This window comes from Chanos chanos, chromosome 1 (assembly GCF_902362185.1).
Source record: "Chanos chanos chromosome 1, fChaCha1.1, whole genome shotgun sequence".
In the NCBI taxonomy this organism is placed as follows: domain Eukaryota; kingdom Metazoa; phylum Chordata; class Actinopteri; order Gonorynchiformes; family Chanidae; genus Chanos; species Chanos chanos.
The window spans coordinates 34,975,608-35,001,899 of NC_044495.1; the positions used below are offsets into that span (position 1 = coordinate 34,975,608).

At 39.8% G+C, this 26,292-nt stretch overlaps 1 protein-coding gene across 1 annotated transcript; it reads left to right on the forward strand.

The window, feature by feature from the left end:
* The first annotated feature begins 9,405 nt into the window (after nt 1-9,405).
* LOC115817691 (transmembrane and coiled-coil domain protein 3-like) lies at nt 9,406-11,797 on the forward strand. Its single transcript, XM_030780968.1, has 3 exons — nt 9,406-10,325; nt 10,963-11,098; nt 11,495-11,797. Exons 1-3 carry the CDS (start codon nt 9,406-9,408, stop codon nt 11,795-11,797), a joined length of 1,359 nt encoding a protein of 452 aa, XP_030636828.1.
* The last annotated feature ends 14,495 nt before the right edge of the window (nt 11,798-26,292 follow it).

Consider the following 26,292-nt stretch of genomic DNA (forward strand, 5'->3'; position numbering starts at 1 on the left):
TGTGCAACCGCAACAGCCCTTTTTGGAGCCCTTGGATTCCCTTTGAGTAGCGTTGTGTTGCAGGCAAAAAAAAATGCTGCATTAACGCAAATCTAAGCTTTAATGAATGGCATAAATTAATAGTATTGTTGTAAGTAATCGCCAGCAGTTTTGTGAAAGGGATTTTGTTGGGGTATGATAGCAATTTATGAGTCTATGAAGTTTTATTTATTTATGTGTTTGGTCATACTCACCATCTCCTCCGATGTCTTCTCTCTTTTCTGTGTTGCAGTCGTTTTAGTAAAAGTAACTGTTGTTCAACATTTATTTGCTCCAACTCCAACATGATCCACTCAGTTTCAGTCGCGATTGAAAATTTTCGGCAAATGGCCAACTGAACGCTCGTTATTTTTAGAGCTCCGTTTGTTTGTCCCCCAAAGTTTAGAAACTAGTCCTTCTTTTTGTCGCAAAACTTGTTGTACCGATATTGTGGTGACTGATTTTCAACTTTTTATTCAACATTACTCTGTCATTTGTAATGAAAGAGGAAATCAACACAGTAGAGCCTACGCAGAAGTATAAATCAGCCTAAGGAGGAGCGAAATGAGAGGATTGCCAGTTTTTTTTCAGATAGACAGAATCTTTGCGCTGGAGGACGTTCTTTGTTTTGTTTTCAGGCATCTCTCCCAACCCAGAGATTGTTGTAGGTCACCTATTAATTAAGGGTGCTTTCACACTAGAGCTGTTGGTGCAGGTACAGTTCGTTTTGTTGGTGTGAATGCTGTTTTCCGAACTCAGGTGCAGACCACGGGACCATACCCGAGTCCTCCAGAAAATGGGGGTCTGAAGTAATCGCTATTGATGACGTGTAATTCGTTTTATTAATTAACAGGCAATTTTCGAGGGGGGGGGGGGGGTTGCGCTCGGGTACGGACCAGCCAAATGGACCAAGTGTGAAAGCAGCCTCAGTAAAGAGTTCAGAACGTTACCAAGTGTACCTGTCGTCCATCAGTGAACAAGACTGAGAGATAAGAGTTGGACTACGATGCTACAATATGTTACCTTTCACAAGTTAAAAGGGGTCGGTCAAGATCAAAATGTGCATAGAGGGTCACATTTTTTTGGCCTTCGACCAAATTGCGTAAGGAAGGGAGTAGCGCAGCGGATCAGGACCACATTCAACGGGTTTAATGGCTTTGCTCACACTACTAGCGGGGTCAAAGCACATGTTTAGTCTCTTTCTGTTTTACAAATGTATTTCTCGCTTCTAGCGAGGTCAAGTAGTAACGGAACAGCCAAGCGGATTCTAAAACATTTTATGTGGCCGTCGTTTATTGTGCAATATGAAGCCAAAAGGCTCTTACATTTAAAACAAAAATGACAATTCATTTTCAGCTGTTTGCAATCATTATTTCATGTATTAATAAAGATAGACCAATGTGCTAAATGAAACGAAACTCATTCCAACAGTAGCCTACCTATTTGTCATTATGGTTATATTTAGAAATTTAATGTACTTCACTGTAATGTTAATTGCTTCATAATTTCTGTCTGAATACATGATACAAGCTACTTGTTTTTAGGATAAGCAAGGGTTTGTAAGGATGTGCATGCAATGTTATCAAGTTCCAAGATGTCGGCAGAGACTGCTAGATTCTGCTAGATTCACTCTTGTGACAGTTACTTTGTTGACACCAAAAACAAACACGAACGATTAGAAGAATGAATAGTAGAATGGTTCTCTAAACACAACAAAATATGGTAAGAAAAAGAAGAAGAAGAAGCAGTTAGATAAAGAGCGAGTATGTCCGTTTACAGAATTACAGGCGTAGAATTCGTAATCTTCGCAATTTCCCGCTCGCTCTGTGAAGCAGCGTGAAGCAGGCCCAAAATGGTGTAATCTATGTGTAAGAGTGCGCAAATAATTGGGAACCCTCTGGGGTTATGTCGTGAAGGTTTTAAGGGCATTCCAGAATTTGATGGACTTCACCTTTCAGCTTAAAAAAGAATGTGAGGTATGGAACTTGGAATTTTGTCTCTCGTGACTCTACTCATTGGGATCGATGACTTCTTTTTGAGAATTTCAGCAGGTTTAATGTCATGTCAAGATCATAATCAGGTGTTGCACTGAAGTCTTGCAAAATAATAGACTCTCACATCTCTCATGAACTGATCTATGTTTGACCCTTTTACTTTGTCAGAGGTGAAACTAGTAGAATATCCCCTCAGTCATATTCTGTCATCAGACTCTTTTTTTTAATATACAGTCACCCCTGCAGAAACAGAGCCATTTTGGAATGCCCCGACGCAGTGGCTTAGATGTCAAAAGTATAGCTATGCAAAAAAGAACCTGCTACCTCCTATATAATGTAGTGTTGCATCTGTAATGTAATGTGGCTGTATTTGTCCCACTGTTGTTCAGCTTAATCGAGGATATCAGTAACTTTTAGTGAAATTGTATGTGACATATATATATATACACACACACACACACACACACACACACACACACACACACATATGGCTCTTGTTGCAATATTATTTGATGATTAAGCTTTTTATTTACAAATCCTGATGGTCTTTTTTCTTTGGGAAGAAATAAGTGACTAATTAGAAACAGCAGAGGTGTCCCATTGGTGCATTTCTAAATGTTAAATCAGCATAATCTTTTAACTAAAGAATTTTGTTTATTTATTGATTGATTGATTGATTGATTGATTGATTGATTGATTGATTTTGTGGGCGGCACCAGTTAACTTTGTTTGTCGTAAATGTATCATTGTGTATGCAGTTAGCCATCAGTTCAGGCAGTTCATTTTAATCATCTCTTACAATATGTCTCTGAGCATGTCACTACTAGGCTATATGAAATTGACTTTCTTTTCTTTTCCGTGTTTATTTTTTCAATTTGCTTAGTGATTTTGCTCTGTTGCATAGTCATTGTCCCATGTCTCTCTGTATAGTTAATGGAACCAATCCAGACAGACTGAACTTTGTGGGAAGAACTCTACTTTGTTAATGCCAAATGTTATACTTTCAAGTTTAGTATTAGCTATGTGGTTTGTTTCAAACTACCATTAAAAGGATTAGCCTTTGCCTCAGGGTGCTTTACTTGGCCTTACTTAAAGGTTTTGTGCCAATTTGGATGTATTGGATTTCATCGGACAAGTCTCACTTAATTCACCAAGATCATGTTTATCCTGGTCTTGCAGTGTAAAACCTCAAAGGCAGCATCCAACATAACGAAAATATTCATTGCAAGCTGGAAACATGTACCTCCAAGAACATTTCTCTGTGATGACAGTAGAATCTGGAAAGGTTTGTGTGAACATGAAGGAATGCAGACTGTCTCACATTAACTGTCTTTAGTAGCATGCATTTTTGCATGCAGTGTTTCATAACCCTGTTTTGTAAAGTGCTTGAATCAGATCACAGACTCCCTTGATAACTTGTCTTTGTTCAAGTAATTCATTTAATTGCTGATGTGGCACTTCATTAAGAAGGAAGGCTAGCCTACCAATGAATATGATGCAGTTTATTTGGATAAATTCTATGTTTGTTACCATAAGCTAGTCTAAACTCATATAATTACTTGTTTCACTTTACAGCTTTGTTAATGTCTGTCTTGGTATTGGGGGTATTTAGGGTTCAAATAAAGTTGTATCAATTTTTCAAAGACCTCTATATTACCAGCAGCCAACAAAATGAGTAAGAGGATAGTCAATGGCAGCCTGGGCCTGCTTCTGGAAACGTAGCATAAAATTACGACTTTGTTCTCATAATATATTTACTTTTTCTCGTAAAACTACAACATTATTCACGTAATATTATGAAAATTACGACTTTGTCCGTGTAATATTACGACCTTATTCTTGAGATCTCAGATTTTTTTTCCCTCAGTGTGGCATTTAATGGGAGTCCCAATACTTCTGCAACATGTGCTGGGTATCGGTGGATCTGGGATAGGTTATCAAAGCTATCCTCACTGCAGTCTTAGTGAAAATGCCAGGCTGAATTCTTGCTTATTTGAAGTTTGGTTGAGTACATGTCAGGAACTTTATCATGTGACATACCTTGTGTTTTCTCAACTTCAACATCAGCAAAACTGAGCTCATGATTCAGTTGATTTAGATTTAAGATTGCTGAATTAAGGATACTGGTACTTAAATTGAGGAAATATGTGCAGCTGGCTCTTGGTTCCTGAGTACTACTATAGTAGAGGAACATGACATGTGCAAGTGACGTTACTTCCTCAAATTCTCTCTTTTTTTCTTGCTTTTTTTGTTATCAGACTTGTGATCTGGTATCTCAATCCATTATGTGAGTGAATACTCTCAGTGAAATAACCTGCTACAGTTTGGTGATTCTGTCTGTTTTTGGTCACAGACTTTAAAAAGAGTTTTGTCACATAGCAGTCACACAGCTGCAGAGCTGCCTGAGTTCCCTTCACCACATGTTATACCAGCCTTAGCAACGCAGGAGTGTGTAGGGCCCAAATGTCTCTCATTTGAAAGAGATCAGGAGAAAGTGGTATTTGTTCTGTACAGTGGGATAAAAATGTTTTTGTTTTTCTTTAATGTATGGTAATATTAGTAACAGTGGTAGGTGAGAGAGTTTACTATTTGTAATTGTTGGCATAACAGAGCATAGTTGCTAGTTTGATTACTGACAGACCATGGTATGGTGGTAGGTGTAATTCAAAGCAGAGGACTGTAGAAGAAGAACAGAAAGCTAACTGCTTGATATTACAATGGAAACACAGTAGGCAGAGAGGAAGAAAAACGCTAATCCTAACAACTGCCACAACTGGACTTTCAATGTTTTCCATTTGCATAGTGGAATAGGGCAGGATTCAGTAAGACAAATATGCACCAGATATCCACAAAAAATAGAACTACACTACTTTGTCTCAGACAGAGTGATTTTTGCAAACAGTTGATTTTGAAATGATAAAATTTGGTTGAATTTAAGGTGTAGGATCTGTAACTTTTGCAAAAATCTGTTGTTTCATCTCATAGAAAACAAGAGTGCCACTTACTCTTTCATCATTGCTTTTAAAACGCATCAGAAACAACTTCCTTTCCTCTCTGCCACTTCTGGTGTTGTGTTCTCTCTTTAAATAGCTTGACCGTTTTTTTTTTTCTCAGGAGTTATCTGCAGCTCTCACTTCCTAATATCTGCGGTGAGACACCAAGCACAATGTGTATCGTAACAGGGCTGGAATAAAAAACATGTTCACCTTCCTTCAGATGGTCACACAAGATACGCAAATGTTCAAATCAGATATGGGATCAAATTAAGTTAATTTGAAGTCATAATTTTATGTTCATTGAGGTAACTTCATTGAGATTTGAATGAGATAATAGTGTTTATCCTTGAGAGAACAGTTCACTTACTTCCCCACAAAGTGTCATCACAACATTGCAGTTAAAAAGTACTGTGTGGAGTCAAAGGACTGCTGAAGCTAATTAGTTAGAATATAGACATATGGTCTGTGGTTTAGACACACTGTGTCAGCATGCACACTAGTATAGAAATTTCATTTGCGTGAAGAAGAATCTTTAGTTCTGCCAGGACTTGGATAAAACAGTTGCCTTGCAGTGAACAAAAAGCATGTGAGTGTATGGATAAAGTGTTTTAGTGTGAGCATTCCAAGGTATTTCCAGCTTTGGTGTCATAGCACATGTGGAATACTGTTTTAACTAATCATGACAATAAACCAGGTCTGTCAGTTACGTAATATTTAATAAAGAACCTGAGAGTTGAACTGCACAGACAATGTCAGCTCTGTATAGTGTATGCTATATACTGTAGAGAGAATGCAGAGTATCAGTACTTTACTGTTCTGTGAGAAATGTTTTAACACTTGAAGGCTATATTGGCAGGGTGGAAACTGAGAGAGGTTTTGATGTTTGATTGGGTGATGCTTAACTCATTTGCATGTTATTTTTAAAGTGCAGACATCCTGAAATGACCTGGTTAGAAACATGTGATAATATAGTGTAGAGGTGTGAAGAAATTACTATAAGGTAAATAAAGCAGTGTTCTAAAGTGTTGTTGTAACAGATCATTTAAATTTACTTACTCACTTATTCATTACATTTATAATCTAAATGTACTTATTCATTTATTGTTTAGATGACTGAATATTAACTTGGTGAGGAAGCAGAACTGTGTATGTTTTTGAAATTACCAAGAACCATTGCAAGGAACTTGTGCATCTATTCATTTTGCTTAAAAAAGAATAGAAATATTTGGGGGGAAAAGGAGGAAATTATGATATAGTTGCCACTAGAGCTGTGTCTCCCTCATCTTTTCTCTTTGGCATTGTGATTGTCAAGTGGAGGTACAGAACCATTGCTGACTTAAGGCTACAATGTAATAGTAGGCCTACTTTCACATTAGTTTATAAGTTTGAGTTTAAGAGTTTTAGATTAATTTCAGGTACTCTTGAACCCCCCCTCTGCCCCCTCCCTCCACTTCTAGCAGTTTTGATTGGCCACAGTTGGTTATCTTACAGCATTCTTTGGCAATATCTTTTAGCAGAGTCTGGTGTTGCATGTTGCAGGTATGTATTGGGTGTACTGCCAATAATTAAGCTAACATCGCTGAACTTTATGATGAAATTTGAGCCACTGTCATCTGCCGCCAAAGTTAAACATTACACAGGTAATTGAGACTGGTGTCAGGAGAAAGAATACTTGAACATTGCTTTCAAAGCAGTATGATTTGTAAAGCTTGGTGTACCGTGACTTTGTACCATGTGATGGTGTTGGTGTGGTACAGTCTTACTTGAGAATGGATGTTTTATGCGTAAACGATTGTTTACGGAAGTGGTTTTGGAACACCTGGCTCCATGAGAAACCATCAGGACCTATTCTTATAGGCTTTTGCCATGTTTTGAATTTCTGTTCTTAGGAGTGTTAGGCTGACTCTTATTACAATAAGTACAACCTCCATTTATACTTATTGTATTGGATTTGTGTTTCAGTGATCCCGCTCTTCTTGCATGAAATATGTTGTTACCAGTGGTCCATGACTGCTGATGTAAAGCGCTCCATTATGTGAAGTAAAAACCTCATCAGCCAGTCTTGTACTTCTACTGGTTGTGAGGATGTTCATGAATGTCAGCAGTTGTAAAAATAAATAAATAAATAAACCCCACAGGTAAACTTTTGTCTAGACAGCAGAGGAAAGCTAAGGCATTTGTTCACAGAGGTTATCTGTCACGTGTGAATCCCTATAAAACTGACCTAGTTTTGTGTTTCCTGTGCTCATGCCAGAAGATGTTTTTTCCTGTAGTGTAATCAAAGCATTGTATCAATGTGGCAGTTGTTTATTTCACCGGGAGGATTCTTCTTCTTGAGTGCTTACCCAACACAAATACTATTGTAACACTCCCTTTGCATACAATGTATGTCAAATACACCCATAGCCCCAAAAGTTTTTTTTGTCTAGTAATTTAGCCACTCTACTCAATAGTATCTGTCTGAAATTAATCTAGAACTCTTAAACTCAAACTTAAAAACTTTAATGTGAAAGTACTATTACATTGTAGCCTTAAGTCAGCAATGGTTCTGTACCTCCACTTGACAATCACAATGCCAAAGAGAAAAGATGAGGGAGACACAGCTCTAGTGGCAACTATACCATAATTTCCTCCTTTTCCCCCCAAATATTTCTGTTCTTTTTTAGGTTTACACCCAACAGCAGTTTCACACCAGCAGTTTCAGGCCAGCAGCATTCAGCGCGTGCGCTGACACTTTTTTGGGATTGTCTTAGTGACTGTTAGGCTAATCAACATTTCAGTCATTTTAGGTGTGTTTCTGGAAAATTTGTGATATGAGATGATTGGCCACTGGCCTGAAACTGCTGGCCTGAAACTACAACTCAGCGGCTCTGCAGTCAAACACTTCTCACTTTACTTGTTGACACATGCAAATATATGAAGCCCGTTGGACTTAAAAGTCACGTTACACCATTGCCAATCAGTATGACTACCACATGATTGAAAAGCAAAGTCTGTCTCCCTTACATTATTTTTAAACACATTCACAGGCCCTCTGCCTATGTTAATGGACCTTATTCCAGAAGTAATAATACATTGTAATGACCAGGTACTAAGAGGAGAAAGGGGGGTTGAGGCTTATGGGGCAGTGTATCATGCAGCCTTGTTGTATTACCTGATTTCGTCATGTAGAACTATCAGGAGGAGTGCTTGGCCCACAACTAGCTAACAAACTAACAAAAGCTAACAAACTAACAAAAGCTAACAAACGTTTATTGTTGACATATGGCAGTGGAACATGACTGCAGAGGCATGTATTTGAACATAATGATTTACATAATGAGAAGCTGAGGCTCTGAATAATGCTTTAAAATCTTGTATGATCTCATAGTTATGTGTGTGGGTATACGCTAAATTCTCATTGTTTAAATACATTGTAGGCTATATGCTAGATTGTCAGTTTCAAGGAACAATGTCTCCATTCAAGATAATGTTTGTAAAATGTAATTCATCATATGAGACTGTCATATGGCAAATTCCTCCCACAGTAATTTATTTCACACAGACATGTCTTGACATAGTGGGTACTTTGAATGAAGTTAGGCTATTACGGTCTCAGCACAGAAAAAAAATCCATCTAATTGTTTTGTATAGAGCTCTACTTTTATTTCAGCTACTGTGCATTTCTTAAGCCAAGTACAATTTTGCTACTGGAAGGCGAGTGGTCTCTAAAGCAGAAATTCTTAACCTGGTGAACAGAGTGTGAGGATTATGAAACTGAATGTCCTGTACATGATGTTGTATGCATTGTATGATAATAGAGGAAGAACGCAGAGGTATGGAGAATAACAGGATGTTTTCCCTTTCCTTGCTCTAGCAGTGAAACTAATAAAAGTTGATTGACCAGTAAGGTCTCCGAAGTTGCTCTGAGCGACGTTCTGCGGGTGAAATGCCTTGCTAGAGCTCATTGTTTGTTCTTGAAGGCTGAACTTATTAAGCGCCTTTGTACTGCCGGGAAATTTGCCAGAACTTACAAACCTCTTTTAGCCACGGAGATGTTGATCATTAGAGGATAATTAAAATAAAACAACAAAAAAGTGGGCTCATTAATTAAATACTCTGTAGGAAAGACATTTGTTGGTTACTTAACAAGTGACAAATTTCAAAGACAAGCAACCAGAATCTTGATGAGACTTTGTAAAGTTGTCCTATTCTTTAAATAAATTCCTCCATATATCAGTCCCATCACCTGTGAGTGTGTCAGACAATAATCAATTTCTTCTGCTGCTCCTTGGAAGTAAGAATTTGGGTCATGGTTACTCTGCCAGTAGCACTGTCTATTTTAACGTACAGTCAACAAGCAGCAAGTTACAGGCAGCAACTCTGTAAATGTCTGATTGTTTTGATCCCTTTTGCAGATGGATCAGAGCGGAGAGGGAAATGTGCTTAGCATTCCAGTGCCCATTCGCCGAGGTGGTTCAGATACCAACTTGAATCTGGATCAATCAAGTGACGTGACACTAGACTTCCACCGGAACCTGGGTAACCTGGAGCAGAAGATCCTGAAGGTGACAGAGCAACTAAAGATCGAGCAGATGGAGCGCGACGAGAATGTGGCTGAGTACCTTAAGTTGGTCAATAGCGCCGACAAACAGCAAGCGGCACGCATCAGACAAGTGTTTGAAAAGAAGAACCAGAAGGCAGCCCACAGCATTGCCCTCCTGCAGAAGAAGCTGGAGCAGTATCACCGCCGAATAAAGGAGAACGAGGGTAACAGCCCTGCCAAACACACCTCTCCGAAGGATGTGTTTAAGGAAGTCTCCAGGGAAACTCCAAGGGAGCCATTCAAGGATTCGCCCAAGGACAACCTGAAGGACGTGAGCGGCAGTGGACGGCACCCGTGTCTGGATAAGATCAAAACCATTGGACCAGGCGTGTCGCTCTCGCCACCCTTCTTTTTCAGCAAGTCTAAGGAGTTTGCCAACCTTATCCGCAACAAGTTTGGAAGTGCTGACAACATTGCCCACCTCAAGAACACGCTAGAAGCCCCTTCCGCTTTCCACCAGGAGCGGTTGGGCGGCAGTGCCACCATTGTGGCAAAGCCGAAATATCCCAGCGATGACGAGTGTTCATCAGGAACCTCTTTGTCGGCAGACAGCAATGGGAACCCTCCCGCGTCACATGACTGTCAGAGCAGGACGACAGGGCTGGCAATGGAAGAGATCCAGGAGATCAGGGAGGCTCAGGCCCACCTGGAGGGGGCTATAGAAGCACTAAAGGAGCAGTTTAAAGCAGAGTACAGTTTTCACACCCAGGCACTACAGGAGGAGAAATACAGGTCAGTGGTTATGTGTTATGTGTAATTCTGACATTAAATTAATCATGAAGCTCTGTGATGCACAAATTAATCAAGCTGTTTCTACCCTCCCTTATGATACTCTCATATTATCACAGTGTCATGCTTTGTTTCAGATCATTTGTTCCATTTTGCTCTTCATAATGTTTACTGCAAGATTACATGATATAGCCCAGTTTTATGAATCTATACCACATAGACACACATAGGTAACAAATATGTGGATGTAAATGCAAACAGATGTGTTGTTTTAAGGTAAAAATAGTAAATAGCATGAAATGGCTTTTCAGGGGTTTGATTTTATGTGGTTGTCATGCCACCGCTATGCTGTATTCCCAGCTGGGCGATAAATACATTACAGAGTGGAATTGCTTGTTTTTGTTGGGGTGCCTTCATTACTAGCATTCAGCAGAGAGCACTATTATCGGGGACCTCTGCTGCTGCCGTGGCTTCCATTTTCTGCTGCCACAGGGATTTCATTGTTGTGGAAGATTAACATTAACACAGCAGTTCTGGTGTTTTTGAATCAGATCTTATCAGTCAGTCTGTCTTTTATCCTTTTGCCCTTCCTGCTTTCTTTTTCTTCTCTTGTTTATTGTTGTCTCTTATATTATTAAAGGTATGAAAGACTAGAGGACCAGCTGAATGACCTGACAGAGTTACACCAGCATGAGATGGCTAATCTGAAGCAGGAGCTAGCCAGCATAGAGGAGAAGGTGGCTTACCAGGCTAATGAACGAGCCAGAGATATCCAGGTACTTTTTTGCATTTCGCAAAAAGTTTCCTCACATTTTTTCAACACTGAATGACTTACAAATAGTAAAAATATTTCCTGTCAGTCCTGTCTTGTTTCCTCATGGTTAGTTGCTCATTTCTGCATGTTTAAGTGTCAATTTCATTTTAAATACAATGTTCTGTGTTTTTAGAATCTAAATTTGCATAGGTTCTTTGTCTCTTTAGAGGCTTTTATGTAACAAACTGCAAATGTGTAATGTGGCTGCCTTAGTGATTGTTTGATTTTTTGAACATTTGTTTGACCTTTGTTTCATGTGTGCTTGCAATGTATTCTAATTTGAATAGTATTTGTTATCATGTTTTAGTTACGACATTCACTGAACTCTTTTCATACTTCCCTCTTTCTTGTCCACTAGGAGGCACTGGAGTCATGTCAGACACGCATCTCTAAACTGGAGTTGCAACAGCAGCAGCAACAGACGGTCCAGGGCGAAAACACTGAAGCTAGAGTGCTGCTGGGTAAATGCATCAACATCATCCTGGCCATTGCCACAGTGATCCTCGTTTGTGTCTCCACGGCGGCCAAATTTGCTACACCACTCCTCCGTAGCCGTCTGCATGTCTTGGGCACATCCATAACTGTGCTTCTGCTTGCCCTTTTATGGAAAAACTGGGAACATCTGCAGAACGCCGTGGAGCGCCTACTAGTGCCTGGTTGAAACGAAGACCGGGGCTGTGGTCACAGCTTGGTCAAAGAGAATGGTAATCAACCAGAGACGCTCACAGACTCATCTTGGAGATTTTTTATATATATATATATATATATATATATATATATATATATAGGATGTTATCCACCCATTTTGTGCCAATGAGGGAAGATGAGTGTGATGAATAAATATGAAAGATGGCCGGCAAATGATGATATCTGTTTCAGAGATGTGTATTTAAACATCATTATAAGGTTTGATCCACAACCTTCCTTGGTAAAATTGGTTTAGGACAATTTCTTTTCAAACATACAGTTTTCTGTCCTTGTTGTCCTTTGTGGGAAGAGGTGGACAAGTACAATGATATTTGTCTTATCCTGTTTTTTTTAATGTAATGGTATTGATGATGGAAAATGAAAATGGAAAGTGTATTCTGTGTTGAAATGGCCTGATGTTGTCAGGGCATGGTATTGAAATTGGCCTTACCCAGTGGCCTCCAGTCATACTGAATGTTTAGTCTCTCTCATGTCTAATTGCACATTTTTTGACAATAGAACTGGGCTCAACCCATTTGCCTCTCTGCTTATAAGATTCCTCTGTATGAAGAGTCTGTAGGAACATTTATATTCTCTGCATTTTTGGACTGTTATATTGCACCAAACTGTGATTGTTTCCCCATTCAGAAAAAAAGTACAGTGATTTGTTCCAGTCTTTGAACAGTGACCAAAAGGGAACATTCCTCATAGGATATTGAAGAGGGGATTTATGGTTGGAGCTCTCTTACCAAATTGGCTGCAGCATTAGGTTGGCTGTAATGTGGTGGATATAAGAAGAATCAGCCATTGGTGTGAGAGTGACCTCTGCTGACACACAGTTGAAGTTAGGAGCAGACACTCATGTTAAATTTTGGCCTTGTTTGCTTTAAGACAGGAGTGGGTACAGATCCCTTTGGAGAGCTGCAGAGTATGTAAGCATTTCTCCCAGTCCTACAAAAGAGGCTTGATACAGGTCCACATGAATGATGAAGGTCCACAGAAGCTTCTGAATATGGAAATGCAATTTCATACTAACCTACATGCAAAATCTGCATCTCATTGTCCATCACTTACAGAAACATTGACAACGAACATCCATGAATTTTGATAGGGGATATTTATTCCCTGCTAAATTCTTCATCCTCAGAATGGACATCACGTCAAACTAGGATTTGAGAGTGTTCTTATGTATGAACAGTCAAATTCATTGTAGTTGAATTGTGGAAAGAAAATTATTTTGCGTTCATTTTAACCGCATTCTGTCAACCGTAGTGGAACCGAAATCCTGAGACTACCATATATAAATGTGATTGTTCTCTACTGAGAATTCAACAAGAATATTTTTGGCCAGCTTTAATATTCTGGTGTTTTTTGGTACTGTGTAACGCTACTGTAAAAAGCAATGTCTCTTTATGTTTGACTGCCTGGGATAGTGTGACTAAAAAATAATTGTCCATAGAAAGACTTTTTCCAAAAACATAAGCCATAATGTGAAATCCAGAATTTGTTTTTTTTTTTTAATGGAATGACCTTGTGGTAGAACTATGTGGGAAAGTAGGATGGTCTGGAGCAAAATCTTTCAGCACTGCAACTCTGTCTAAAGGAAAACTTGCCTACCTCTGTCACTGAAAACTTCTATATTTGTGAAACATGCCTTCGGCTACAAATGTCATAATTTTATATTGTTAATCTCGGTCGGTACAAACTAACCGTGTTTTATTTTTATATTACATCTCTTAATACTAAAATAGAATAGACCATGAATTTTAAACACAAATATTTTTGGGCCTTTAATGGATGTACAACTTTGGCAGATTTATTTCTGAAGACTACTTTGCACAAGTATAAATGTGAACTTTTATAAACTTCCCATGATTCATACTCGGACTATTCTCATTCATTCTGGAAGTACCCATAAAATTAGTTCTGGGCCTTGTCCACTAGGGGGAGCAAGTATACCATGTAACACATTGCAGGTGATATCATAAGGGATGTTTTCGTGGGAACTGCTCATCATCTGTTTATTTTTATCTATAAGCAGCATACCTGAGATTACGCTGAAAAAAAAAGGAAGGGGGCAAACAAAGTCATAAATAATGTACTTTGTTGGAGGTATTGATAGTTCAACCCCATATTTTTCGTGCTGTACTGTTAGCTGATAGCTCTGAAAGCCACGGCATAATTGACCAGTTTCAAATAATTGTGCACGAATTTATCTTTTTCACTGTGACTTGTCCATGGTTAAATTTTAGCTGTTAGAACAGCAGACATTATGAGATTGCTCCACTTTGATTTTCAAAAGTCTTATTTAAAGCTGATAAACTGGTCCTTTTCAAACTTTGATTTTGGGATCAACTCAAACTAATTGATTCTTAGAAATATAGTGGCAATCATAGTGGAGTATATTTTCATATTGCCAGCCCCACTCTGAATCACATGACCATAAGGATGACAGAAGGATTTAATTTGTCTCAGGTGTGTGAAAAATCAGCTGCTGAGAGCTGGTTGGCCACACTGGCTGACATATGCTTACATTATAAGTCTCCATCTCACTGACGAAGAGGAACAAGGTGAGGATGTGTTTCTTAGCACTGTTCAGCCATCTTGGATATCCTGCAACCCACGTAGTATGCGGATAATGAGGAAAGAGTGAATAAGCTGAGGTGTGTGTGGGAGGGTTGAAACTGGGTGTGTGACATATTGTAATACTGTAGTTAACTAGCCCCCTTAAGGGGACAGCACAGTCCCACGAGCCTCTAATCAATGATTTTGCCACATAGGCTTATTCCCTCTTTGAAAAATATGACTAAATGTCTTCGTCTCGTTCCCACACACGCAGGCGTGTCGGATGGGGTTAGTTGGGCTAAAAGGATTGGCTGGTGGTGTTGAGTATGCTGCACAACGCTCATAAAGATTCCTTCGTTAATTAATTTTTTGTGTGGTTAGATGTGGGAGCGATCCTGTTCATGTCGGCATGACGACCACAAGAAAGGGGGCAAAGAGGAGAGCAGAGTGTGCACATGAGAGAGAAAAAGAGAGGAGGTGCAATTTAGAGGGGAGAGTGTTGACCATAGCTAAATCTTTGGTCACTAGAATATTCTCCTCCAACATTACAACAGGGATATGAAAGTCTTCTCCCATTTCCCCTTAATGGAGTTACAGAACTCTTGAGTAGTTCTCCATTATTCATTCTATAATTACCCAGATAATCTAGGATGTACAGGTTTTACTGAAGGATACATTACTGGCATGATATCCTTTTTTGTGTTATTGTTAAGTGTATTCCATCTCAAACTGTCCTAATTCTAATGTTCATTTTCCTTTTGTTGCCTAGCAACCGTCCACTGGCATTGGAAAGCCTGGAGTTAAATGCTGCTCTATTTTCAAAAGTAAAGGTCTTTTTGTGTTTGTATGTGTCTCAATGTGACTCTGGTCCAGATATTTTAACTTGTTAAATCTGAATACAGAGCTTTTGCTATAATACTATTGCTACTGCCAAAGTAAAGTCAACCCACAAACATTTTCCGAATGTGTCTTGCCTCCAGATGTTTAAAATGGCAGTGAAAGTTTTATTATGGAGGTTTATTGCTTTTGTGACAGCTTTATGGACATCATTAATGCTAATCCTTACATTAGTACTATTACTGTTTTGATCAATACTCCTTAAACACTCTTAAGTGTTTTTTTTATTTTACTTACATGCCAAAGCATTTGACCAGTATTCAGTCCTTATCGTGAGTTATTCTACAGAATATAGCAGAATTGGATTTCCAAGAATTGAAATAGAACTCCCGTCAATATGCAGTTATATCTCAGCCTTGTAATGTTTTCGCTCCTAATACTTCAGTCTCCTCCCAATGACTTAATTGAGCCTCGTCTCCACCAAAAACGTCTACGCCAAGACCCACACTACACGATCAAGTCAGTGTTCCTCCCACGCCCCCCTGGATTTGCCCTCTAACCTCAGAAGAGGAAATGGAAATGACCTGCTGATTATGACCTCATCACAAAAACATGCACCCAGCAATTGTTCGTCCTTCTGTGTGTGTGTGTGTGTGTGTGTGTCTGTGTGTGTGTGTGTGTGTGTGTGTGTGTGTGTGTGTGTGTGGCCATTTTATTGGTCTTTCAAGTGTTAGTCCTTATAGAGAGATATTTCAAAGAGACAAAAACTCCTTGTGCTTATGTTTCTGAGGACTTGTTAGAGTACCTTGAGTACTCTGGTAAGTGTTCATCATAAGTATGTTTTCATTTATGTTTTCTGAATACATCTATATTTCTGGTCTTTCTTGGAATCTGTCCCTTTTCCAACCTCTTTCCACACAGTGGTTTACTTCCTTCTTGCACAGTCACCTTCTCATCTCTCAGTTCACTAAGAGTTTGTCTCTCATAATCCCCGAGCCAGAGCTCTGAGACAGTGGCACATACAGTTTGACCCTTTGTCTTTTCTACACTGTGTTTTCCACATAAAATGGACAAAAAGGGCACTTATCAAAATGTACCTGAGGTACCCAGTGATACTTCTCTACACTATATGTTCATCTTTTGGTCTAGAGTGCTGCAACTGAAGCATCATAATCTCCACTCTTTCTGCAAAGTCACAGACAAAGAAATGTACACCCTGTGCAAGACTGGCATTTACAGCAATTTTAGATCGTATTAGCCAGAGAATTCACACAAATGGTAAATAGAATAAAGAAAAAGACTTTTGCAGAGAGAGAATAAAGAAAAAGACTTTTGCAGAGAGAGAGTCTTTTGCAAATTTCCTGTGTGTTGACATCGGCGTGAGGTGTACTTCCTTCTGGTGAGCAAGGAGTTAATGCAGGCCCCTCTCTGTTCCAAGACTCTTGACATATTTTCGGTGTCTGTGTCATACCATGGAGCATTGCAGGCTTGTTGGGAAGATAAGTAGCCAGCTGTGGTGAGAGAGAGAGTAAGAAGGAAAATGGGAGGAGGGAGAAGAGAAAGAAAAAAAACAGCATGAAAGCCTCTAGTGATTAGTGATAAATCCAAGAGGAGAAGGTGGGAGGAGAAGGGCGTTGTGAAAGAGTCGCTCATCATTAACGGTAAATATTGAAAGAAAAATAAACAAGGGTGTGAGAGAGAAGTTGAATCAACCCGTGAAAAGAAGCAGATAAAAGCAGTGAAACAATGGAGAAGTGACCAGCCATCTGCAGTGCTACTACAGCTCCAGAGCTATCTGGATCTCATTATAGGTAAATTCACCGTGTGTGTGTGTGTGTGTGTGTGTGTGTGAGAGACAGAGAGAGAGAGAGAGCGAGGGTTTAGAAAGGGGGTGAAGGGGAAGTTTTTTGAAATGAGAACTAACTGAGCAGTACATGAAAGAGAGAGAGAGAGAGAGCCTAAAGCTGCCTCATATGTTAGAAAACCAAGCTTGTTGTTTATGTGCTTCCATCCCCCTCTCTCCACCCCTCCGCCTCTTTCCGTCTCTCCTCCCCTCTCTTTCTCTTTCTCTCTCTCTCTCTCTCTGCTTCTCTCTTGCTTTTCTCCTGCCTCCACTCCCACACAGTGGAGAAGAGGATTTGCCTTCTTGGACCTTTCACATTCCCCTGTGCAGTGTATGTTTGTGAGTCTGAGTGTCTGCTACGACCCTCCCTCTTGTCTGGTGTGCTGTTCAGGTGGGCGTGCAGACCCCCTGACCCCCTCTTCCTCTTGTCCTCCCACGCCCCCCTCTCTCTCTCTCTCTCTCTCTCTCTCTCTCTCTCGCTGCTGAAGGAGTGATGGATGGACTGCGTCTGCCACCGCTTATTGAGGAGGCACTGGACTCTACAGGTAGGCGATTTGGTGCTGTGCATTTGTTTACATACTGTTTCGAGTTGTGTTAGATTATCAGGATATACCTGAGAAGTCTTTTAAAAATACTTTGAGAATCACTTGGAAATCCTCGGAGAATCTTGTGAAAGCCTTTATATTTTTGCTGAAATTTGCACAGCTGGAGATGTGATCACGTATGATCACTGGCAATAGATGATGAAATACAGCTGAGCAGGAGGAGCAGAAGAGTGAGTGATGGACAGAGAGTGGGAGGAATCAAGCATTGTCAGGTGGCTGGAGTAGAGTAGGAAGTAGTGAGAGCGTAACAGAGAGAGAGAGAGACAGAGAGAGTGAGAGCGAGAGAGAGAAAAGGAGGCTCCGCACTCTCCCTTCCTTTCGCTGTAAGTTGTGACAGGCAGCTGCTGGATGTGAGACTTCTCTGGGTTGCCATGGATCAGGCAAGTCTCTGATGGAGTAGATTTCCTCAGCAGGTACATAAAGAGTTGCTCTTGTTATGGATATTTGTTGTTGTTGTCGTCGTTGTCGTTGAAGAGAAATGTGCTTTGAGTGACAGGTTGTTATTAATACTGCTTGGACAGTGTCTGCTGTGCAGCTGTGAGGATGTGGTTTCCGTGGTGACAAAAGTGTCTAATGTGAACAGCTTTAAATATACTCCATGTGTCAAGCTTGTCACTCATATTGTTGTATTCAAAATGATCATACCATGCTGGCTAAGTTAATTGCACGTTACCATTCAGAGTCCATTGACTCATTCAGAAATATACAGCAGTAGGGAATTAAAGGTAAAGACAGCAGGATCATGGCCATATGTTCTTGGAGGGACTTGATGACTGACACAATGTTGAAATGTGTGTCAGAAAATATTAGATTAGATAGAGGTCTCTGTAGAACTTTATGGCTCCCATGTACTGTTTTTTATGTAATATTGTGCGGTTTATTGCTGACCAGGATGCTATTGTGAAAATTTGGTGGGGTTTGATATTAGGTATATGTTGTACACATAGGCTACACTTACATAATGATGTTCAAGGGGAAGTGATGGTTGGCATTACATAGTTAAAATGGCAAAGAAAGTGAAAGGGTGAAAGGAGATTGTGAAGCACTGAGCTGATTTTGCTCTTTCTAGAACTCAAATCATCCTCATAATTCGTATAATATTCACGTAATTAATCCATGATTTATTATGTAAATTGAAGTAAACTGGTAAATGGCTTTTGGAATGAAGCGATGATCTAACCACTGACAGTTTAGAAGAAAATATCTCTACATTGATAAGACTGATAAAACTAAAAGTTTTCATGTTTCAATAAATGCACAAAATGTGCGGTATGCTCCATGACAATGCAGGTCTTTCAGAGACTACTGTATCTGCTCTGCATCTGTCAGGTAAGCTATTTTAGGCTGTGCCTCTGGAGTTGTGTGAGGTGAAATTAGTTGTGCTGTTTGTTATTGCTTGAGTGACTCAGTGACCAAACCAGTTGTGAAATGTTGTAGTCAGTTAAGAAATGTTGAGCTGCATATGCGGGATGTAGTTTTCTTTCTTTTTCTTTCTTTCTTTCTTTCTTTCTTTCTTTCTTTCTTTCTTTCTTTCTTTCTTTCTTTCTTTCTTTCTTTCTTTCTTTCTTTCTTTCTTTCTTTCATTCATTCTTTCTTTCTTTCTTTGCTTACTTACTTAAACTCCATCTTTGTCTTTGCCTCCTGTCTGTCCTTCCTCTCTGTCTCTGCCCTTTGCTCTTTCGTTCTCTCTCACACACTTATATGTGTAGCTGTTCTGACATTTACTTTTCTCTTGAGTAAGCCCCCCCCCCCCCCATGCTCCCTGTATTCTAACGCCCCCACACCTCCACAACCACCGTGCATTTCTTTCTCTCCTTCGTTCTCTGTTATATTACTCTCTCTTCTCTTTCTCGCCCACAGACCTCGCTGCTGTACTTGCCAATACGCTTGCACCCACACACACTCACCACCCACTTCCAACTCTCCAGTAGGATACACGCCTGCAGCAGCCAGCTAAGAGGTCCTTAGCACTGGTTAGCTGACCCTGAAGCCCACACAAACAGACACACACACACACACTTGTACACACTCACATATACACACGCACGCGCGCACACACACACACACACACGTACCTGCCTGCACCTGCATATCTCACCTTTGGCCATTGTATTGTTTTTCCCTTGTGCTCCAGCACTTTACCAACATGTCTGGTTTACTCTATAGCATTGCCTTTTAATGGGCACTGGGACACAGCTTAGTGACTGTACATATATAGTGTATAGGCACATTTCTCTCTCTCTGTTTACTTGTCTACTTCCAGGCTTCTCTGTTTGCTTCTCCCTCCTTTTTTGTCTCTGTAAACTGTGTGACACACAAACACACACACACACACACACACACACACACACACACACACACACACATTCTTCTGTTACTATGTATACAATGAGATTCATTCAGCAATGCTCCATTCTCAGTGTTACACTTACAGTCTTATACAAAGCCAAAGAAAACCTCACTATTCAATGGTGGAGCAGCAAGAGCACACTGGCACACTGAGGAGCAAAGCTAGCGTGTGTACCTGGTAGCGGAGTAACAACTACATCCATCGTTTGCATTCGAGCATTCAGTGCTGTGCTTACTTGTGGTTGTGGTAGACAAATGGTCTCCATGGTGATAAGAGCTATGATATCACATCACTTTTCTCCTCTCTAGGGTGATAAAAATGAGAGACCGAGGTGAGAGGATGAAGCTCCGCGAACCATTTCTTTTTCCCTCTTTCTCTCTCGCTCTCTTTCTCTTGCTCTTCTACTCCGTTGTGGTGTAGCTGTGAATGCAAGGCTGTCAGAAGGGGTGCTTCAAAGCAGGGCCAGGAGGGGGCGGCGTGAATAATTCATGGCCTCCTACGCTGCGACAGAGATCCAGGGCATGAACAACCCCCCCTACACACACATACAGACACACACATACACAACACACAACACAGAAACACGCACACACAGAGCACAGAAACAGTACCATATCATACCAATTATACCTTCTATGCAGCCAGTCCACACACATGTGTGCTTGAGTGCTTATGGTTTCCCACCTGTTGGCTCATCAGAGGCACAAGCCCCAGGAACAACACAGTTACGGTACACGTGGCATTTTGATTAATGTTTCATTCTTTTTATACACACGCAAATGAAGCCACTGCTAACATTGGTTGCTCCGGTGCCTAATTTATCAGCAGATATTCAAATGTCAGGTCCAAACATACTGTATAACAAAATAGGTTGACTGCATTCTCACCTTCTGAGTCTCTCTCTCTCTCTCTTTGCTTAGGTGAGAGGTGAGATAAGTGTTAAAACAAGAAAACCCAAAACACTCAAATCTCATCAGGCTGCTGCCAATCTTAGTCTCATGTGTGTGCAGGCAGAACAGGATCAGGATTCTAGGATTTTGCTCTTAAAATAGCACCTGAATCCAGAAAGTCCTTTTTTTTTTTTTTAATTATTTGCCTAGACAAACTTTTTACACCATTCTTTCACTGAGCCTAACCAACGTGCCAAATTCTTAGATGGGGGCAATAAATCATGATTTTATACTCAAAATGCAAACTTCACAACAACACTCAAATCCTCAAAGACACATGAGGAGTGCGTGCTGCCAGTTATGGTGATTATGCTTATTGAAACACAGCCCAAGTACAAGTAAATAATGCTTTCAGCACTTGTTTGGATTCGAATTACCTTGTATTTTACAGCACTGTGTGATGATGACAGCTTTATCTTAAAAAACAGCAGTGATTATATTTCTATCATAGCAAAATCCAGTGGTCAGTGATGAGCTTCTGCATGATGTAGAAACCTTAGCTGACACCAGTGCGTTTAGGCTACATGTCATATTGCCTTTTGGTCCTGATGTGAACAGTTCAGTGTTCTCTGCTGAGAGTTTTGCACAATGAGGCTGTGTCCTGAAAAACGAGGAAAACATTTCTAAGGCACTTTACCGTAAACATGATTATCAAAGAATGTCATCTTTTAGGCAGATACATTTTTTTCATACTTAACTGTTAGGCAACACTTGAGGGAGTTTGGGCAAATCACATCACAGCAGTGGTTTATGTCTTTTGTTCACAGATTTTCACCAAGAAGCGATCTTAAATCTAGAACCTTCTGCAAGTCTAAAAGGAACTGCAGATGGCATGTCAGTTCTGTGAAGCAGGTATACTGTTAAACAACGATATAGTGGATTTGAATAGAAATACAGTAGAATAGAATAGAATTAATGTGTGTTAAAATCGAACAGTGTAGCATGTAGATCTGAGAAGTCTAGAAAAGAACACAATGCAATGTAACATGTGTAGTTCAGCAATAAAAACATAAAATACCAAGACTTTATCTGCCCTCACATCTCACAAGACCACTGTGGCACAAGCCACAGTAATCACACCTGTATAGAAGAAGCATGACTGAGATGATCAATCAAAATGTTTTTTTCTGGCATAAGCTGTATCAGTGTGTTGTTTATAATCAGTCTCCCACAGAGGAGTGTTTAGCAACACTTTATGAGACCAGCTGCTCAACTGGTCAGTGGTTATTTGCTTTAATCATGCTTAAACTACATCTCACAAGATCTCATTTTCTTGTTTATTTTATTTGTATGTTTGTTTAACAAAGCTACAAGGCAGTGAACACTTTGAAAAATATATTTTAGCCTTCCCATTTCCCTTAATCACAAATATAAATCATCAAATCATTGAGAAGTTAATGTTGTGTCCTTCTTTATATAGCATAACATGTCCCTCCAGGACAATGGGAGCAGCCTTGTGTGTATTAGTAATAAACACTTTCTACATACAAGACTAAGGGTTGCATAATGGAGTCCTCAATCTCTCTCATCAGAGTAATGAGTGATGCTGTGTTCCTGACACTGAGCCTCCTCTGTGATTTAGTCCCTCATCACTAACTCATTACAGTGCAATCAAACATTAATAAGGCACACTCACACAGGCTACATATGAAACCTTTTCTTATGCCTGCACTGAGAAGCTAATCCTGCTTTACTTGCCAATACTATCAGAGCATCTGAGGAAGTTATACACACAAACACATACCATGGTATTAACATTAAAATTCTACAGTTTTGTCATTTATAAAGTGCCACAGTAAATATGTTGAAAATGGGCCACAACCAGGGATGAGGTATATATCATAATATTGGAACGTTATTTTAATGTCATGAGGTAACAGTGCTTTATAGTAATCATGAAATTTTTAAACGGTAAATGCATGGTGTTCCACAAAGCGATGCCATAGTACTGAATTGATAAAAAACATTAATGGGTTAAATATATTCTGCTCAGCCAGCCACTTTCCAACCGAGGTGAATGATAAGATACCTGAGAATATGGCCTTTTATCATCAGTTGAATTTCATTGGCCCATAGTGTCTGTACAGTGGTTATTATAATATTATCATCCCTTAAGACCAATAATAAAAAACAAACAAACAAACAAACAAAGAAAATGGCTTTTGGCTTTATTGAAACTCCACTCTGCTGTTATGCTTTAAATAAAAGCCAGCATATGAAGATTAAATACATCACAGATAGCCCTGGGCCAGAAATAGCAGTATTTAAAAATGTGGGTAACATTCTCTATGAATAACACATAATGAATTATAAATGATTTAATAAGGCATTAATAAAGCTTTTTCATTGTCTTAGAATAGAACAGAATCTGACATAGGAATGCTGTCTCATACTAACATACATAAGACACAAGATCCTGTCGATTGATTATGCACTGTGTTATACTTAGTGCATTTTAAGAAAATGTGCAAAAGGGCTGCATATGCCGTAAGTTTCTGAGTGCAGTGATTATAAGCCATTGCATGTGAGAATGAAACAGAAGAGCCATTGGTCATGCCAGCCCTGTTGCATGATGAGAGTAAAATTCTTGGTGACAGAGGGAATGACAGTTTTCCATCATGCAGGCCTATTCTGTGTCATAGACAGTTCTGACTTGGAACCAGATGGGAGATTGGAGATGTCAATGTTGTGTCGTGTTGTGTCAGCGTTCCTAAACGTTTGACAGCCAACCCGGCATTCTGAGAGTGTTCAGACAAAGATAAAGAGGAAAACAGGAAGCCCTGCCTTGGTTTACCAGGAGCAAAAAGAGCTTTGTGGTGTTGAAATTGAGATGGTTCCAAATGGACTTGGCCAGGGATGGAGAATGGCATGGAAATGGTTGTCTCTGGTTCTTTCTAACCAGGATAGATGATGAAAGGATCATGACCATGAATCACTTAACATGTCAGGCCGTGTGCTGCTCCACCATGAAAGAAGGGGAGCAAGAAATAGCAAAACAGAAAAGGTAGCAGAGTCGAAAATTCATTAGCTGTGTCCCCAAAATTTGGGTGAGGAACCTTCCTCCTTCTGTTTGTTGAGCAAGTTGATGACTTGTTACAGTGCAGTTTCAGTTTATTACAGATTTGGATACCAGTGTCTGGTGAAACTGTTCTGTCATGCTTTTCATGACTGCAGTGCTCTGATTTGGCAAACACAGGAGATAAGAGCGTTGAAAGTGAGGGCTGTGTGAGTACTTCACTGGATGTTCGCTTGGTAATAAGTCCTAGGCACAATTTGAAGCATATACCACATGTGTTTATGGTATATTTTCTGAAACGTTATGATTTACAGTTGTATAATTCGTGTAAGAGCTGTGGGACACCATTTCCTATTAAAAAGCCACACAGACACTCTGGTTTCTCCTCCTAACCCCCCCCCCCCCCCATCTGTCTCATGCCTGATTATTATCTTTTTCAATGGCTCTTTTTTACATATATATATACAGATCTTTCATTTTCCCTCCATGACTTCAGCTCTCACACTATGGATTTTTATATACACTCCTCAAATGTTTAATTCTCTCTCTTCCTCTTACTCATTCTGTCTTTCCCCCCTGTTATTTCCGCAGTGTGTGGATTACAGTCTTTATTGCCAGTATTTGGTTGTCACCTCAGTCAGCGCTTTGGACAGCGTTGTTGACTGGTGACTCAGTGTGATATCCAAGACCCCTCCTTCCTCCTTCCTTCGGTCCTGCTTTCTCTCTCCATACAATTTACCGCCTCATATTTATCGAGAAACATCTGCCACTATCACGTCTTCTGGAGGAAAACACAGATTGGATATGAAGGCTGTGGGAATGTGGAAGGAATGTGGAAAATTCTGAACTTGACCCATGAAGAATTGCGACACACATTTACATACTTCCTCCGCGATTTGTCCTGGAAGAAAGTCAAGTTGTGAACACTGCATCTTTGTATGGCTCAGTCTTTTGTGCTTCATAACAGCATTTGTATCACTATGTGTGCAGTATCCGGCTATGAAAGACACAATGAAAATATCAATACCACAGCCACTATAGAATCACCTACACATTCTGTGCTATCTAAAATTTTAACTTTCATTTTTTGGGAAGCATTTCTACATGTGAGCATGTGTTTGCCAAAATGTCACAAGATGGCGTAGTAGTACATACTGTATGTTGCATAACCTTTGACTTGCTGGCTGAACTCGGAAGGCAGTGACAGATAATTTGGAATGAAGATTGCATGAAGAATCCATTAATCCATTTCCAACTGTAAAAGTATGTAGGTTATGATCCTCCAGATTTACTGAGGCTAAGAATAGGCATGTAGGGACTTCTATCATTTCATCTTTGAGTTGTACATGAGACAAATGATTTAAAAAATTATATATGAATGTCCATCAGCACATTAAAGCCTAGAACCAAAGTAAATTATAATAACAGATTGCTCTTGTGCTCCAAGTAACGCATGGGAACACATTCATTTGTTCATTCCTGAAATAACATTTTATGATTTTTATTTTTTCTCTCTTAGATGACAGCAGCGATCTGAAACCAGACGAGGGCATCATGAACAGTGAGATCACTGCCAAAGAGCGAGGAGTGATGAACAATGAGAAAGAGGAGCTGGAGCAAGAGGAGGAGAAGGAGGTAAAAGATGAGAAGGTGGAGGACATTCTGTCAGAAGAGCAGGAGCTGGAGGAGCTTAGGGCTCAGGTGCTGCAATTGCTCCTGGAGTTGGAGGAAGCACGTGACGCTTCTCAGAAACATGAGGAGAACTTCCATGAGCTCCAGGGTGAGGCACAGTTTTCACTGTTACAACACATCCAGACCTGGATCAAATACATCTGCAATTGTTTTGATCAGTCAGTTGTGGTCCAGTATTTCCTTTACTTCTGGCATCACTCACCTGACCACATAACTGAATGAACACACTCACCTGAAACATGTTTATGAGGGACATTGAACTCCATATAGAATTTAGCTGAGGCTTCCTTTTTAGAGCTTCAGCTCATTAAAACTTATTAAAACTTAAATAATGAAGAATGACACAGAAATGAAAACCTATTTAAGAAATGAGCAAACAGGACAGAAAATTAACTGTAACTGTAAATTAAAAATTTGATAATTCAGGTCAAGATGTATTCAGTTGCCGATCACTCTGATTCACCTAATTTGGGAAATGATTCCTGTAGCATCACCAAAAACAGTAAGAAATGAAGAAAAGCACAGGACCCAAAATTTGATCATTAACATGACCTGACATATAGTTAAAGTATGGAACATTCAGAGATTTAATAAATGGAGACGAACACATT

Bases quoted from the DNA above. Each gene is read 5' to 3' on its own strand.
- LOC115817691 (XM_030780968.1), top strand. From the start codon at position 9,406: ATGGATCAGAGCGGAGAGGGAAATGTGCTTAGCATTCCAGTGCCCATT. The intron at 10,326-10,962 runs GTCAGTGGTTAT...ATATTATTAAAG, and splicing joins CTACAGGAGGAGAAATACAG to GTATGAAAGACTAGAGGACC. The intron at 11,099-11,494 runs GTACTTTTTTGC...CTTGTCCACTAG, and splicing joins AACGAGCCAGAGATATCCAG to GAGGCACTGGAGTCATGTCA.